Source organism: Pelophylax lessonae (genome assembly GCF_965119305.1).
Source record: "Pelophylax lessonae genome assembly, chromosome: 1".
NCBI classification, from domain to species: domain Eukaryota; kingdom Metazoa; phylum Chordata; class Amphibia; order Anura; family Ranidae; genus Pelophylax; species Pelophylax lessonae.
Genome location: NC_138768.1, coordinates 436,046,758 through 436,062,401, shown reverse-complemented (window position 1 = coordinate 436,062,401; position 15,644 = coordinate 436,046,758). Strand labels below are relative to the sequence as shown.

The 15,644-nt window shown below is 48.3% G+C and overlaps 1 protein-coding gene across 1 annotated transcript in view; it reads left to right on the top strand.

The window, feature by feature from the left end:
• The window catches only part of LOC309561365 (glyoxylate reductase/hydroxypyruvate reductase-like), a 50,233-nt gene that overhangs the window by 17,745 nt on the left and 16,844 nt on the right, over positions 1-15,644 (top strand). The window contains exons 3-4 of the mRNA XM_082265245.1: positions 12,179-12,251; positions 14,921-15,037. Of these exons, the coding sequence (XP_082121371.1) occupies positions 12,179-12,251; positions 14,921-15,037 (190 nt within the window). The remainder of the gene's footprint in view (positions 1-12,178; positions 12,252-14,920; positions 15,038-15,644) is intronic.

Below are 15,644 nucleotides of genomic sequence, written 5' to 3'. Positions count from 1 at the left end.
CCACTCAGATCAGGCTCTAAGCAAAGGAAATCAATGCACACCAGCTCCATGGGTCCCTGACTTTGTAGATGGCCCATTGGGGCTGCTTGACGTGGCAGAGTCTTCCTCTGTATACACCGGACACAAGAATGACAGTATCCTTCAACTTCGGCCCTCATACAAGGCCAGTAGAACCTGTCCCTGACAAGCTGAAAGGTTCTTTCGGGCCCCAGATGGCCATGATTATCATGAAGAGCGGCCAGAACTCCCTCTCTGTACTTAGCTGGTAAGAACAGTTGCCACTTCTCCTCCAGATCTTCAGATGGACCTCTCCGGTAGGCCACTCCTTCTCTGATCTGTAACCGGGTCCACTCTCTATGCAACAGACGGGCCCCCTGAGGGGAGTCAGTTAGAAGCAACTCAGGGCTCTGGATCTCCAGGGCTTCCAAGAGAAGTTTTCCCAAAGGGTCTTCCAACTGCTCCTTCCGCAAGTCCCTTTTGGACAGCCGGGGCAAACCCTCCCCTTCAACTTGGGTCACCTGGCAGTAGCATTTGGGTACTCCGATAGCCGAAACCCCAATCTCTTCTGCTCTTGACCCTCCTCGGGATCGAAATTCAGTTCCCTGATATAGGGCACGCACCCCTTCTGGAGCCAAATGAGTCCATTCTTCCGCAGGTTCCTGTGGAACATGCAACCTTCTGGATAGGGCATCTGCATCCCTATTTCCGATTCCTGGCCGATACTTCAGGCTAAAATTGAAGCTAGAGAGGGCAGCCAACCATCGATGTCCTGTTGCATCCAGCTTGGCCGTAGTCAACAGATAGGTGAGGGGATTATTATCTGTCTTGACAATGAATTCAGCTCCGTACAGGTAGTCTTTCAATTTGTCAACCACTGCCCACTTCAAGGCCAAGAATTCAAGTTTGTGAGTAGGATAATTCCTTTCAGCAGGCAGTAGGCTTCTGCTCACATAGGCAACAGGTCGCAGATGACCCTCATGCTCCTGATAAAGTACCCCCCCCAGCCCATCTCGGCTGGCATCAACATGCAGTTCATATGGTTTTGTGGGGTCCGCATAGGCCAACACAGGGGCAGTGGTTAGGGTTTCCTTCAGCTGGACAAAGGCCCCTTCGCATTCCGGGGTCCACTGATCCTGGATGGATTCCTTAGCCTTCCGGGGGCCTATGGTGGACTTCGCCGGCTTTACCAACTCAGGGACATCATCTTCTTCATTCTTCAGGAGCTCATTTAGGGGTCGGGCAATCTGGGCGAACCCCTCCACAAACCTCCTGTAATAGGAGCAAAAGCCCAAGAATGACCGGAGTTCGGTCACATTTGTGGGTCTCGGCCAGGAAGCAACAGCATCCAGCTTGTCCGGGTCAGTGGCCACCCCTTCTTCAGACACGATATGGCCCAGGTAATGGACCGAGGACTGATAGAATTGGCACTTCTCAGGAGAAAGTTTCAGACCTTCTTCATGTAGCCTCTTCAAGACCTTTTCCAACCTCTCCTCATGTTCTTCTAAAGTTCTGCCAAACACGATAACATCATCCAAGTATACCAGTACCTCTATCAAATTCATATCTCCAACGGTCCTCTCCATCAGCCTTTGGAAGGTAGCAGGGGCCCCGGACAACCCCTGAGGCATGCGATTGAACTCAAAGAACCCCACAGGGGTGATGAAGGCTGTTTTCTCCCGATCTTCAGGGTGCATGGGGATCTGATAATACCCACTCTTTAAGTCCATCACACTGAACCACTTCGCCCCTGACAGACTCTGTAGGGCATCTTCGATTCGAGGAGTGGTATACTGGTCTGGGATGGTTCTTCTGTTCAGCGTTCGGTAGTCGATACAAAGCCTCAAAGATCCATTTTTCTTCCGGACTACCACTATCGGGGAAGCATACGGGCTCCTGGATTCTCGGATAATCCCGATCTTTTTGAGCTCTGCCAGCTGTTGACGTAGATCTTCTAAGTCACCTAAGGGGACTCGCCGGACTCTCTCCCTGAAAGGCTTGTCCTCACTCAGGCGGATCTTATGAGTGGCGCTCCTGGCACATCCCACGTCAAACTCGTCCTTAGAGAATATTTCCCTACATCGAGCAAGTTGTGTCTTGGCCCTCTTCACCCATTCCGGCGGGAGGGCAGCGTTTCCAGAGCAAAGCTCCTCTATAACCGCTTCACCCTGTTCCTTTTCTTTGAAATCAATGGGGGCAACTGGGGTAGCCGGGTTGACTTGGCCCAGGAGCACTCTGGCCGGTACCTTCACTGGTGTAATAGAGGTGTTTCTGACACTCACTAAAACCCTTCCACGGTTTTCCTGTAACACCTTCAAAGGGATCACCTCAGGGATCACTTCTATCCCTCTCTGTCTCTCCTTTTGACCTGATTCAAAGATAATGAAGGGACCCGGCTGTTGCCATGTGAGTTTAACAGAAGCCTTAAAACAGGCCACCTCTCCTGGCTGTAAGACCTTTTCTGCTCTATCCAGCTTCCAGAGTCGTCCAACTCCTTCTGCGGGGGTCTCTTGCTCCAACACTAATCGTTGGTAGGCCTGCCGTAGCATGGGATGGATCCTTGGCGCCTGAGCATCTTGTCCCTGGACCAGTTGTATCAGAAGGCGCCTTACCAGGTCAGTGTTTGTTCCTACGATGAGAGAGCTTTTGTTGGCCCCTGGTGGACGAGGACAGACCACCGCTAAGGTGTCGAAGGTTTCCGCTTCACCAGCCACTGATGGATCAAAGGTCAACTTGATTGGCAGATACCCGTCATAGGGAAAACTTTGGGTCCCAATACCCCATATCTCCAGATCTTCCAACTTCTGCAAAGGTAGATGGGTAAGATATTTATCATAGAAGTCTCTATACAAAAGAGTCACCTGGGCCCCTGTGTCAAGGAGGGCTCTTGTGTAAATTCCTTCCACCTGAACCGAGACCACTGGGGAGGGCCCGACCAAGTTAGTTGGGAATTCTCTTGATGTAGCCTTGTTATCTGATTCAGTTCTCTGTACCCTGGCCCTCTTCTCCTTTTTCTTCCTTGATCTAGGCCCCCGCCGAATCCGGTGTGCATTGACTTTCCTTCCCTCAGTAACCCGGAGTCTAGAACTGGGGGTGTTATATTTGGGTCTGACCCCCTGACTCAGTTTCCCTGATCCTGCACCACTTCTGGAGTCCCTTAAGACTGGCGGACACCCGGTTGACTCCTTCACCGGTGTCCTCTGAAGTTTCCCGCTGGCTCGCGAGGTTTCGCGGCAGCATTTCCTGAGCTGGGACATACCCTTCTAACATGCCCAACTCCCCCGCAGTTGAAACAAGTTAACAATCTTGCAGGCCGTGGCTCTGGATCTGTGCTGAGACTAACAGGTTCATCTGGCCTCTCCGATATACTCCCCTTGGGTAGAGTGGATACCTGACCAGTCAGGATGGACACCATTTCTATCAACTGAGACACTTGGGTCTTTAGGAGTTCAACTTGAGAGTCACCCTCTTCCACACTTATCACTCCAACCCGGGCAGTTGAGTCAAACTGCCGACTTTTCTTCTTGTTGTCCAACATGACCTCTTCCTCTCTGACCATTCGAATCAGATCGGGGTATTCTAGAATGCCGCCATCTCGACGAGTTCGTAACAGTATGGCAATGGGATCTAAAGGTTGAGCCCCTTTCAGAACCTGTCGTGCACGAGTCTCATCTATTTTCCGGGGGTCTATTCCTTTCTTTAACAGAATCTGGTGGATAATCCTATCCAGACGTTTAATGAATTCGGACAACTTCTCCCCCTCTTCTTGATAACAGTGATCCAACTGGTAGAGAAGTTCAGCCGCGTTCTCCGTCCGACCAAACACATCTTGCAGAATGTCCAAATAATCCTGTGCAGTGCAGTTCTTCTTGCTAAGCTTTAGATTACGTACAGCCTCTAATGCAGGTCCCCTTAAACTCTCTGTGATCCTCTGCTTCTTGTGCTGTTCTGGTACCTCCCATTCCTCCAAAGCCTGAGTGGCGGTATCTAGCCACTCTTCGAACCCATCTTCTGCTGAAGGCACAGGCTGTTTCCCAGAGAATGTCCGGAGCTTCCTATATCCAGTCATCAGATAGCTCGAGGAGTCCCTGCTACATTTTGCCACAATCTCCCCAAGAACAGCACACAGTTCTGAGCTAAAAGTCGACAAAGGTGATGACTCAGGATGCCCTTCTTGGACACCTTTTTCTTGGCTAGATACCCCAGGGGTGGTGGATGAGGGACCCGCAGTAGGAACTCCTGGATGTATCAGGAAAAGTTCTGTTTGGTCAATAGTTTTTACACTGTTTCCATTGAAATAATCAGGGACCCCTTTCCTCCACTCACACAGTGCATACGTGTGTGGGGCAGTGGTGTCAGTTTTTATGTCAATCACCCAGAATTTCCTGTCTGTGGATAGTGCCCTTAAAACAGGGAGGAGCTTTTCTTCAGTCCAGGCTTCTCCCTTGATTTCAACCACCAGGCCATTTTCCACTATGACATTCTCTTCCTTGCACCACTCAGCAGCAGCGACAGGATCCATTTCTGCGTGGGAGGGGATTCTGGGGCTGAGAGGGTTGTGTTGCAGGACTGTAGAAATCCCGGACGAGCCCCCACGTGTAGCACCACCCCCGCAGGAGCTGCTGATTATATTATTGGGTCTACACCCTGCCTAACAACCCAATCAAATTGGCTCGATCCCTCCTCAGGCACAACTGACCCAGAATAGGACTGGACTATCAAATAGATACACAGGTTGGAATACAATACTTCACTATGCAACAATACCTTGTTACCTTCTTGAATAGTAGTCCTTCTGGGTGACACAATGGAACAACGCACAAGATTGTAATTAACCAAACTTAGTTAACTATATATCAAATTGAATAGGGGAGATACAATACAATACAATACAAGTCCATAAAAGGTTATTTAAAACAGCTTTAAAAAGGTAAAAGAATACCCCCACACTCCTCCTGCATTAAGGCTAGACACAGTACCAGGTAGGTGGGCCTATCTGAGTCCCTCCCCCAGAGTTCTCTTCTTTCTTGTTGATCTTCGCTAGCAAGGTTATTGAATAGAGCTCATTTGTAATCCAGATTAGGAATAAAGATCAAGAGAGAGAAAACAACGAGCTGTTAGTTGTCACCGCAGGGTGTCTGCGTAACTGAGCAATAACTTCTGCGAGAGAGATAAGCCTCTGGCGACTCCTTTACAGACCTTATTGTTTGTCTATGAGTCTCCTGAGAGAGTATGGTGATAAACCCCGGGGTTTTATCACCTCCTGCTGCGCTACCGCTATCTGTAGATAAAACTGTCTCTTCAGCAGATAAAGTCAGTTATTGGGCATGTGCCCTCTCACCAACAGAAGTTTCTCCTTCGCGCGCTTCCACTGCGGTCTCAGTCCTTTGGCTATATGCCAGCCGCGCGGGGTCCTTCTGGCGGATGACTTCCGGTCTCGGCAAACAGCAGTATGACCTCCAGGAATGTGCCTCGTGCTTGAGATGGGACGGTTCCACGTCGTCCCTCCAGGCTAAAAGGCTCTGGCCCAATATCCAGTGTCAGTCCTTCACTCTCGCTCGCTGGTTCCTCAGAGTCCAGCGCAGAAAGGCGCCCCCTTCGCGCGCTTCTCTCTTCCTTTAAATAACCTCCCCCATAGTGCCGTGCGGTGCAGCCGTGCACCCTGGATCTTGCAAAGCAGCCTGGGAGATGTAGTTTCTTCATCTTGTGAAAAGGAAGTCACAGCCCGGGAAATTCCATGCAGCTACCACTAGAGGGAGCCTAGTTCCTGCCCACATATCAAACAGTGTCTTTAGGCATGTTTAACCCCGCTACATTAGTATGATGCTTCCGACAACCGACTCCAACTTTTCGGCCGAAAAAAATCTGGTGTGCAGGCTATAAAATTTTTGTCTGCCGTCAATTCGCCATTTTCGTGCAGTCAGTACAGATTTCGACAGGGAAAAATCTGATGAGCAAGTCTGGGCATGCTCAGTGAAGAAAGAACACAAAGAAAGCAAACCAACACATGACATCACTTCTGAAGTAGAATTTTTTTGGGCAAGAAAATTTGTGTGCAGTGTAGGCACATTCCAACCAACAAAACACCACTCTGGACAAAAGATGGACGATCGGTCGGCCGATAATTGTTGCGCGTGTACGGGGCTCAAGACAGCATTTGGCTGTGGTGAGTTTGAAATTTACCAATACAGTGGAGGATACAGCTGCACGTGTGATCTTTACGGCTTATTATTGCACTGGGACACTTTAAATGAATGCTTGAATGAACTCTTACTTTGTATTTGTTTTTTTTCTCAATTTTTTAAATGTATTTTATATCCCATCATTGTAACATTCTATATATATCTCGTGCACTTTAATATGTTTGCACCTTATTGTCTATTTGAGCGCTGCAATTTTTTGTATATTTGATTATTTAGTGTATGTATATTTTGCACTTTTTTGCTAGCAGCTATCTACTTATAATTTAAGCCCTGATTCACTTTTTTTGTTTTTATATTAGGAGAAGCAACCCCATACCATTAGCTCATGTGCATTAACCCAGTCTACTCAGATTTTATAGATTTGTAGGGGCAATTTTGACCTAGGTAGATACATTTGTAAAAAGGTAGGGTTTTGTTAATTGCAGACTTCCACATGTGGATGGTAGTAGGTGGGGTAGGGAGTGTCCATCTAAGAGGAATCATCTGCCTAGTGTAGAACGCAGCATAAAAAACATGAATAGCTACTGATAAGTAGTATTTAGGCCTCATTAACATGGGTGCATTTAAAGGTACACCCATGGAAGAGCCATCTTTGCCCACAGAGGACGGACAGGTGTTCCATGCATCTGTGTGCAGGCAGTGCCACTCATGTAATTTGGGACACAGTAACAGTTGCTAGTCCAAATCTGACAGCTGTGCAAGTGTGGGTGAATGTTCCTGAATGCAAACTGTCTGTGTTCAGGGACATGCACCCACATCTGTGCAGCTGTCAAATTGGGACCAGCCTTTGAATCCATGCAGCGGCTGCACCCCAGTAGACATGAATAGGACTGCCTGCCACCTGTGCATCCTGTTTGGGTGAAGACAGACCTTTGCATGGTTGTAGGCATAAATACGCCCATGTGAACAAGGCCTCATAATGTGAATGATTTTCAAAAGCATACATCTAGTGATAGCCCTCCCATGGTGTTAATATCAGCTACCACCTCTTTGGGAAAAACAAACTGCATCCAAGGGTAGGTCCAGTGGCGTCTCCAGCTTTTATATTTAGGGGGGGCACATGGGGGGACGGGATCAAAAGTAGGGGGGCCAACTATAAAACGCAATTCTTATATATATATATATATATATATATATACATACATACATACACCCGCCGGCCTGTCTGTTGTGTTGCTAGCAGGGGCGTTGCTAGGTGGGAAAAAGACCAGGGGCTTCAGCCCGAAGGTAAATTTGATAACCACTCGCACATTTTAAAGTCCCGCCCAAGCTCCTCCCACATTTAAAAAGTACCGCCCATACCCCACCCAATGCCCCCCCCCCTCAGTCAAAGGTCAGACATGGGGTGCTATGGAGCATGGTACAGGGGGTCAGGAGAGGAGAGGAGAGAAGAGGTGAACAGGGAGTCAGGAGGAGAGAAGGGGAGAACAGGGGGTCAGGAGGAGAGAAGAGGAGGACAGGGAGTCAGGAGGAGAGAAGAGGAGAACAGGGGGTCAGGAGGAGAGAAGAGTAGAACAGGGGGTCAGGAGGAGAGAAGAGGAGAACAGGGGGTCAGGAGGAGAGAAGAGGAGAACAGGGGGTCAGGAGGAGAGAAGAGGAGCACAGGGAGTCAGGAGGAGAGAAGAGGAGAACAGGGGGTCAGGAGGAGAGAAGAGGAGAACAGGGGGTCAGGAGGAGAGAAGAGGAGAACAGGGGGTCAGGAGGAGAGAAGAGGAGAACAGGGGGTCAGGAGGAGAGAAGAGGAGAACAGGGGGTCAGAAGGAGAGAAGAGGAGAGGAGAACAGGGGGTCGAGAGGAGAGGGAAGTCAGACATGGGGTGGTACAGCAATGAAGCGCATACTCCTCCCAGTTTGACCCATAAAAGCAAAAAAGGTGCTTGATAAAAAGGTAGGAAAAGAAATAAGTAGAAGGGTGGGACCTGTCTATGGGGATCTGAACCCAATTCACTGACACCTACACTGACCCCCCCTACACTGATCCCTTCACTGACACCTACACTGACCCCTGCACCGACACCTTCACTGACCTCTACACTGACCCCCCCTACACTAACACTTACACTGACCCCCTACACTGATCCCCCCCTACACATTGACTCCTAAAATGACCCCCCTACACTGACCCCCCTGCAGTGACCCCTTCACTGAACCCCCCCCCACATTGACACCTACACTGACCCCCCCTACACTGACCCCTTCACTGACACCTACACTGACCCCTCTTCACTGACACCTACACTGACCCCTCCTACACTAACCCTCCTACACTGACCTTTCCTACACTAACCTCCCTACCCTACACTGACACCAACACTGACCCCCTTCATTGACACCTACACTGACCCCTTCACTGACACCTACACTGACCCCCCTTCATTGACACCTACACTGACCCCCCTCCTACACTGACACCTACACTGACCCCCCTCCTACACTGACACCTACACTGACCCCCCTACACTGACACCTACACTGACCCCCCTACACTGACTCCTACACTGACACCTACACTGACCCCCCTACACTGACTCCTACACTGACCCCCCTCCTACACTGACACCTACACTGACCCCCCTCCTACACTGACACCTACACTGACCCCCCTCCTACACTGACACCTACACTGACCCCCCTACACTGACACCTACACTGACCCCCCTACACTGACTCCTACACTGACACCTACACTGACCCCCCTACACTGACTCCTACACTGACACCTACACTGACCCCCCTCCTACACTGACACCTACACTGACACCTACACTGACCCCCCTCCTACACTGACACCTACACTGACACCTACACTGACCCCCCTTCATTGACACCTACACTGACCCCCCTCCTACACTGACACCTACACTGACCCCCCCTACACTGACTCCTACACTGACCCCCCTACACTGATTCCTACACTGACACCTACACTGACCCCCCTCCTACACTGACTCCTACACTGACACCTACACTGACCCCCCTCCTACACTGACACCTACACTGACCCCCCTCCTACACTGACACCTACACTGACCCCCCCCTACATTGACCCTCCTTGACTGACACCTACACTGACCCCTCCTACACTGACACCCCCACACTGACACGTACTCTGACCCCTCCACACTGACCCCCGCCACACTGACACCCCCACACTGACACCTACACTGACCCCTCTACACTGACCCCCGCCACACTGACCCCCGCCACACTGACCCCCGCCACACTGACACCCCTACACTGACACCCCCACACTGACACCTACACTGACCACTCCTACACTGACACCCCCACACTGACACCTACACTGACCACTCCTACACTGACACCCCCACACTGACACCTACACTGACCCCTCCTACACTGACACCCCCACACTGACACCTACACTGACCACTCCTACACTGACACCCCCACACTGACACCTACACTGACCCCTCCACACTGACCCCTCCACACTGACCCCCGCCACACTGACACCCCCACACTGACACCTACACTGACCCCTCCTACACTGACACCCCCACACTGACACCTACACTGACCACTCCTACACTGACACCCCCACACTGACACCTACACTGACCACTCCTACACTGACACCCCCACACTGACACCTACACTGACCCCTCCTACACTGACACCCCCACACTGACACCTACACTGACCACTCCTACACTGACACCCCCACACTGACACCTATACTGACCACTCCTACACTGACACCCCCACACTGACACCTACACTGACCACTCCTACACTGACACCCCCACACTGACACCTACACTTTACTTACTGTGTAATTACATCTGGCAGCGCCAATTACCTCCCTATTCACTTTACACTTGGGCACTCACCTTCTCCCAGCCGAGGCTCTGTCCCGCCAAGGCTGCATCCCTTCTTCCCGATGAGGCTCCGCCCCTTCTTCCCGCCGAGGCTCCGCCCCTTCTCCCCACCGAGGCCCCGCCCCCTTGTTCCCGCTGAGGCCCCGCCCCCTTATTACCGCCGATGCCTGCCAGCAGCAGCAGACTGAAGCAGTTGCCACTGCAGATAGGATCTGTCAGAACACGCTGGGCAGGACACCGGCTGACACCCCCTAATGCGTGGCACCCGGCCAGGGCCAGATTAACGTAGGGGCTATTGGAGCTGCAGCTCCAGGCCCCTACCTTTATATAGGCCCCGGGTTGGCCATATTCACTGTTACCGCTCTTCTGTCACTTGTAAACACAGAAGTCTGGCTTCTATGCTCGCTTCCCCAGGCAGCTCCCTCAGAACCTCCCCACACAGCACGAAGGCCGGACAAGGAGGGACAGTTGCCGATGCATGGATGTGTTTATGGGCTTCAGAGACAGCATCCCATGTTGAATTAGGCATGCATGGCTGCACCCTTCCTCCTCTGGGTGCATGCCAAGGCACGGCCCTTAAGGCCCTTCAAAATCCTCAGCACCAAGCCAATGATGCTCTTAATCCGGCCCTGCACCCGGCCCGCCCCCGTTGGTACGCCACTGCGTCCAAGGTGTCTTCACTGCCCACCTCTCCTCCCATCCCTGCTGGCTGGGGAGGAAGGAGACGGGGAGGGACTGATTATAACTACTGTATGTGTACCCACAGCATGTATAATAAACCTGAATTATACACTGCTGTGTCCACATACAGTAGTTACAATCAGTCCCTCCCCATCTCCTTCCTCCCCAGCAATGTAACCTCCGCTGTTTGTCTCTGTGCATGGGCTGTCTGACAAAGGGGGCGGCCATCCCTGACTTCAGAGCTACATTTTGACAGCTCTACTCTCTCTCCTTGCAGCTGCCTGGCTTCCCATCAATCCGCGGAGACACAGATTGAGAATCCATGACTTTTGTTGTGCACATGGGGGGGGCACAGACTAATTTTGGTGGGGCCATGGCCCCCTCTGGCCCCCCCCTAGTGACGCCACTGGGTAGGTCAAAAGCATACATCTAGTGATAAGCCCTCCCATGGTGTTAATATCAGCTACCACCTCTTGGGAAAAAAACCTGCATCCAAGGGTAGGTCAATACCATGTGCATATCTCAGATTGGCATCTGAAACACATTGCACCAAAGGTTGGATAATGAGTGGAGATATTTTATGGGGTATAATAAACCCAGTGCAGAAATGTAAGTTGTATATCTTTGGGGAGATATTGCTTTATACTTTCATCCCAGTCGTGACCTGTCAGGTATTACTGCTGCCATATTGTAAAATGACGTGAGACCCTGGAGTTACTGATAATTTGAAAAGAAATGTAATTAAGATCTACTAGTATAATTTATATAGAGGGATAAACTAATTGAGTATGAAACAATTTCGTATATATGACCTACCTTATACAACATTAGTACAGAAAATAGAGTGAAGTTGCACTGGCTCCTAAAACAATACCCCATTGCTGTTCATAAACTTAGTATATATTACCCAAAGGTGTTTTTACTTGTTACATTCAGTAATGATCAAGCAGTAAGGTGAGTGCACACAGCAATTTTCAATCATGCTACTAAAACTGCCTGTGATTGATCGCTATACATAAGGTACCATGGACTATACCCTGTAGTGGTAATAGGTTGCAGATGATTGCACAATGCTCCAAATTTGTTTGATCAATCACCAGTACTAGCAGTCGCTAGCACCTAGTTGCTGGACATAAGCGATTGGCAAAAATCCACCTTGTCTGCCCAGCTTTACTATATGTTGCTCAGTGGTATAATGTTAATAAAAGTATTGATCAGCACTTTTTTCACAATTTACTGCATTGCATTTTGTTATTTGTTAAGGTGTTTGAAGAACAGATTGTCTGCATTATCTCATTGCAACCAATCATCTTCTACACAGGACAATGTGGTTGGTTCCTATGAAAAACTGTCCCATTAACCAATATATTACAAAATAAACAGGCAGAGGCAAATGCCAATTTCATGAACTCCCTGCAGTATAGCAAAAATACTATTTGTTGTATTGTCTACACAGGTCCCAGCCTTAAGATAGTCAGCACAATGTCTGTTGGGTACGACCATTTGTCACTGGATGAAATTAAAAAACGGTAAGGCAGCAACACCATCTAACAGTTTAACAAGTTTTTACCTTAAACGTTAACTACTACTTATCCTGAAATAATGTTGTGCAGTATATAATTTATCTTGCTTTTATTCAAAGCAATCATTTTTTATTTATTTTTTTCAATGAGACCATTTGGTGATATCTGTGGTTAATTTTAAAGAGGATTAAGTGAACTAAACAGAATGTTTTGTTTACAATTGGATTCTTTATGCTCCTTATATAAAGTATATAAAATAGTCTACAATTATGAAATTCAGACCAGGGCACTGCGTTTAATAAGTCTGGAATCTCAGAACAGGACATTGGACCTCAAAAAAATGAAGGAAAAGAAAGGAAAAAACGATATGACAGCCTGTGCTGTCCATAATAACCAGTAAGATTCTTCTTTTCATTAGTGCTTTGAAAGACAGACGGAGACAATTCTTCCCTAAGATACTGTTAAAAATTAGGTCCAATGACTAACATATTAAAGCAAACTATACTATATTATGGCCATCTATTCTATTTCACTTGGTAAGTTAAACGAATTACTGTTAAATCAGGAGCTCAACTGCCTATCTTTCCTGCAGAAAACACTGTATCTGACTCTCTGCTGCTGGTCATGTGACTTATGCCAAGGAATTGTTCAAGTGATCTATGCCGAAAGGTCCTGAGGATCTGATGTTCAGCAATAGCTGGCCAATTAGTGTCTTTGCCAAGCAGGTGACCCACCACATCAGGTACTATGTTGTGACCAATGCTTTGGCAATTGGACACGTCACCAGCACCAGAGGGAGCCTGGGGCTTGGTTCACACTAGTGCGGGCTGTGCGGTCCGGTTGCGGGAATCACATAGATTCCCGCACACCCGCAACCACCCACACCTGAATTGCACTCTGAATGGCACCCCCACGCATCCCAGCCCACAGCATGATTGCGGATGCGAGAACGGTGTGGTATTTTTGAGTTTCCCTGTGGCCATGTTTTTAAAAAGGCGTATCACCTTTTTTCTACGGTTCACGCAGCACAGCAGCCCATTTGAATGAATGGACTGCCGTGCCTGAGCAAATGCGGCTGCTCTGCCCACACTAGTATGAACCGATCCCGAAGCAGTGGTTTTTAGCAGAAAAAGTTAGTATTAAGGCTCGGTTCACACATATGCAGTTTGCTTTTGATGCGTTTCTGCAGTGCTTTTAGCAGTGCATTTTGTGGTTTTTGCACACGCTTTTGTGATGCACTTTTCAAGCGTTTTTTAATGTATTTTGTGTTTTGCATTTTTATGCTTTTTTTTTTTCTTTTTTTGGCCAATTTGTTGTTGGGTGGATGAAAAAATACAAATTACAGCAAAAACAAACTACATGCTTTTCTGCAGCTTCTCCCTTGAAGTCTATTGGAAGAATAAAAACACTGTTTTGCTTTTAACCACTTGCCGACCGCCGCAAGTAGATATACTGCGGCGGTCAGCCCCTCACAGGCAAAGTGACGTATATATACGTCACTAGCCTGTGAGGCTCTGGGGAGCGAGCGAGCGCCGCCGGAGGCGCGCTCCCGCGCGGTCACGGACCCCCTCGCGCGTGTGAACGGCGGACCCGATGTCCGCTGGTCACTCTGCGATCGTCGCTGCAGAGGGAGAAAGTCAGGCGGCTAATGTAAACAAGCCGCCTGTCATTCTCCCCTGTGTAGAAACACTGATCAGACGGTTCTACTATGTAGGACCGTTGATCATTGTTCCTACAGCTCAAGCCACAGCCAATCACAGTTAGAATCAGTTAGGGACACACACAGCCCCTCCCTCTCAAATAAAGTTAACCCCTTCACTACCAGTGTATTTTTACAGTAACAGTGCATATGTATAGCACTGATTACTGAAGTAATGTCAGTGGTAACCCCAAAAGTGTCAAAAATGTCAGTCAAGGGTCCGATCTGTCCGCCCCAATGTCGCAGTACCGCAAAAAAAATCGCAGATCACTGCCATTACTCATTAAAAAAAAAAACAACAAAAATCTTTCCCTTTGTTAGTAAACGCGATAACTTTTGCGCAAACCAATCAAAATACGCTTTTTGCGATTTTTTTTTTTACCAAACATATGTAGCATAAAACAAATTGGCCGAAAATGTTAAAAAATGTTGATTTTTACATTTTTTGGGGGGGAATTTCATATTGAAAAATATTGTTATTTTTGCAAAATTGACGCTCTTTTTTTGTTTATAGCGCATGATCAAAAAATCGCACAGGTGATCAAATACCACCAAAAGAAAGCTCTGTTTGTGGGAAAAAAAGGACGTCAAATTAGTTTAGGTACGGCGTTGCACGACCGCGCAATTGTCCGTTAAATTCATGCAGTGCCGAATCGCAAAATACCCCCTGGTCAGGAAGGGGGTAAAATCTTCCGGGGCTTAAGTGGTTAAAAAAAGTCCCTGACCTTTTCCAAGAACACAGCACCTGAAAAAGTCTAGATGTGAACATGCCCTATAGGAAACAATGTTAAATGGACTGTAGTGCATTAAAAAAACGCATAGGTGTGAACCAAGCCTAAGGCCCTTCTGTTAACATTTATTAAGTTAAATGGAGCAAATTTGGCAAGCCAAATAAACATTGAACTTTTAGCATAGGCCTACTATGAATTGTTAATTTTTTTGGAAATATTAGTAATTTTAATATTTTGTCTATTAGCGGCATCAGAGTTGGATTTACACCTGATGTATTAACAGAGGCTGTGGCTGAACTCACAGTGGCATTGTTGCTGGCAACATCTCGACGACTTATTGAGGCTGTGGATGAAGCAAGAAGGTAATGGGAAAATAATGAAAGGCTGGTCTAATCAAGAGATATTCAACTAAAGCTGGATATGCACAAACTGATTTTCACTAGCAGTGCAGCTGCTTAGGTATTTTTGGAGATGTCAGGGTCGCATAGGAGTTAAAATATAAGTAGTAATAAGCAAGGCTTGTATTCTCAGAGAATAGATGCAGGAGCTCCCCCTTTCCAAGTCACCCCTTGTCTTTGCCCCTAACCACCTCCAAGAACCGTTCCCTGGTTCCACTCCCTACCCACCTCCCAGGGCAACTCCTTAAGAGAGTACAGAATCATATAATATTTGTGGTACTAAGTAACTTGTATGTAACTTGTTAATGATAACAGGAAAGCAGGAAAATAGATCCCCTGCAGCCAACATCAATAGACCCACCCAGCACCAACAACAATAGATCCCCTACCACAATAGACCACCCACAACAAAATATCCCCCTTAGCAAAAATAGACCCCCTGGGAGCACCAGCAAATCTCTCCACAGCCAGTATCAATAGACCCCCCAGCAGCCAGCAACAATAGTCCCCTCCCTCAACAGTAGATCCTTTCCAGCAACAACTGAGCCCTAGCAACATAAGACCCACCCCC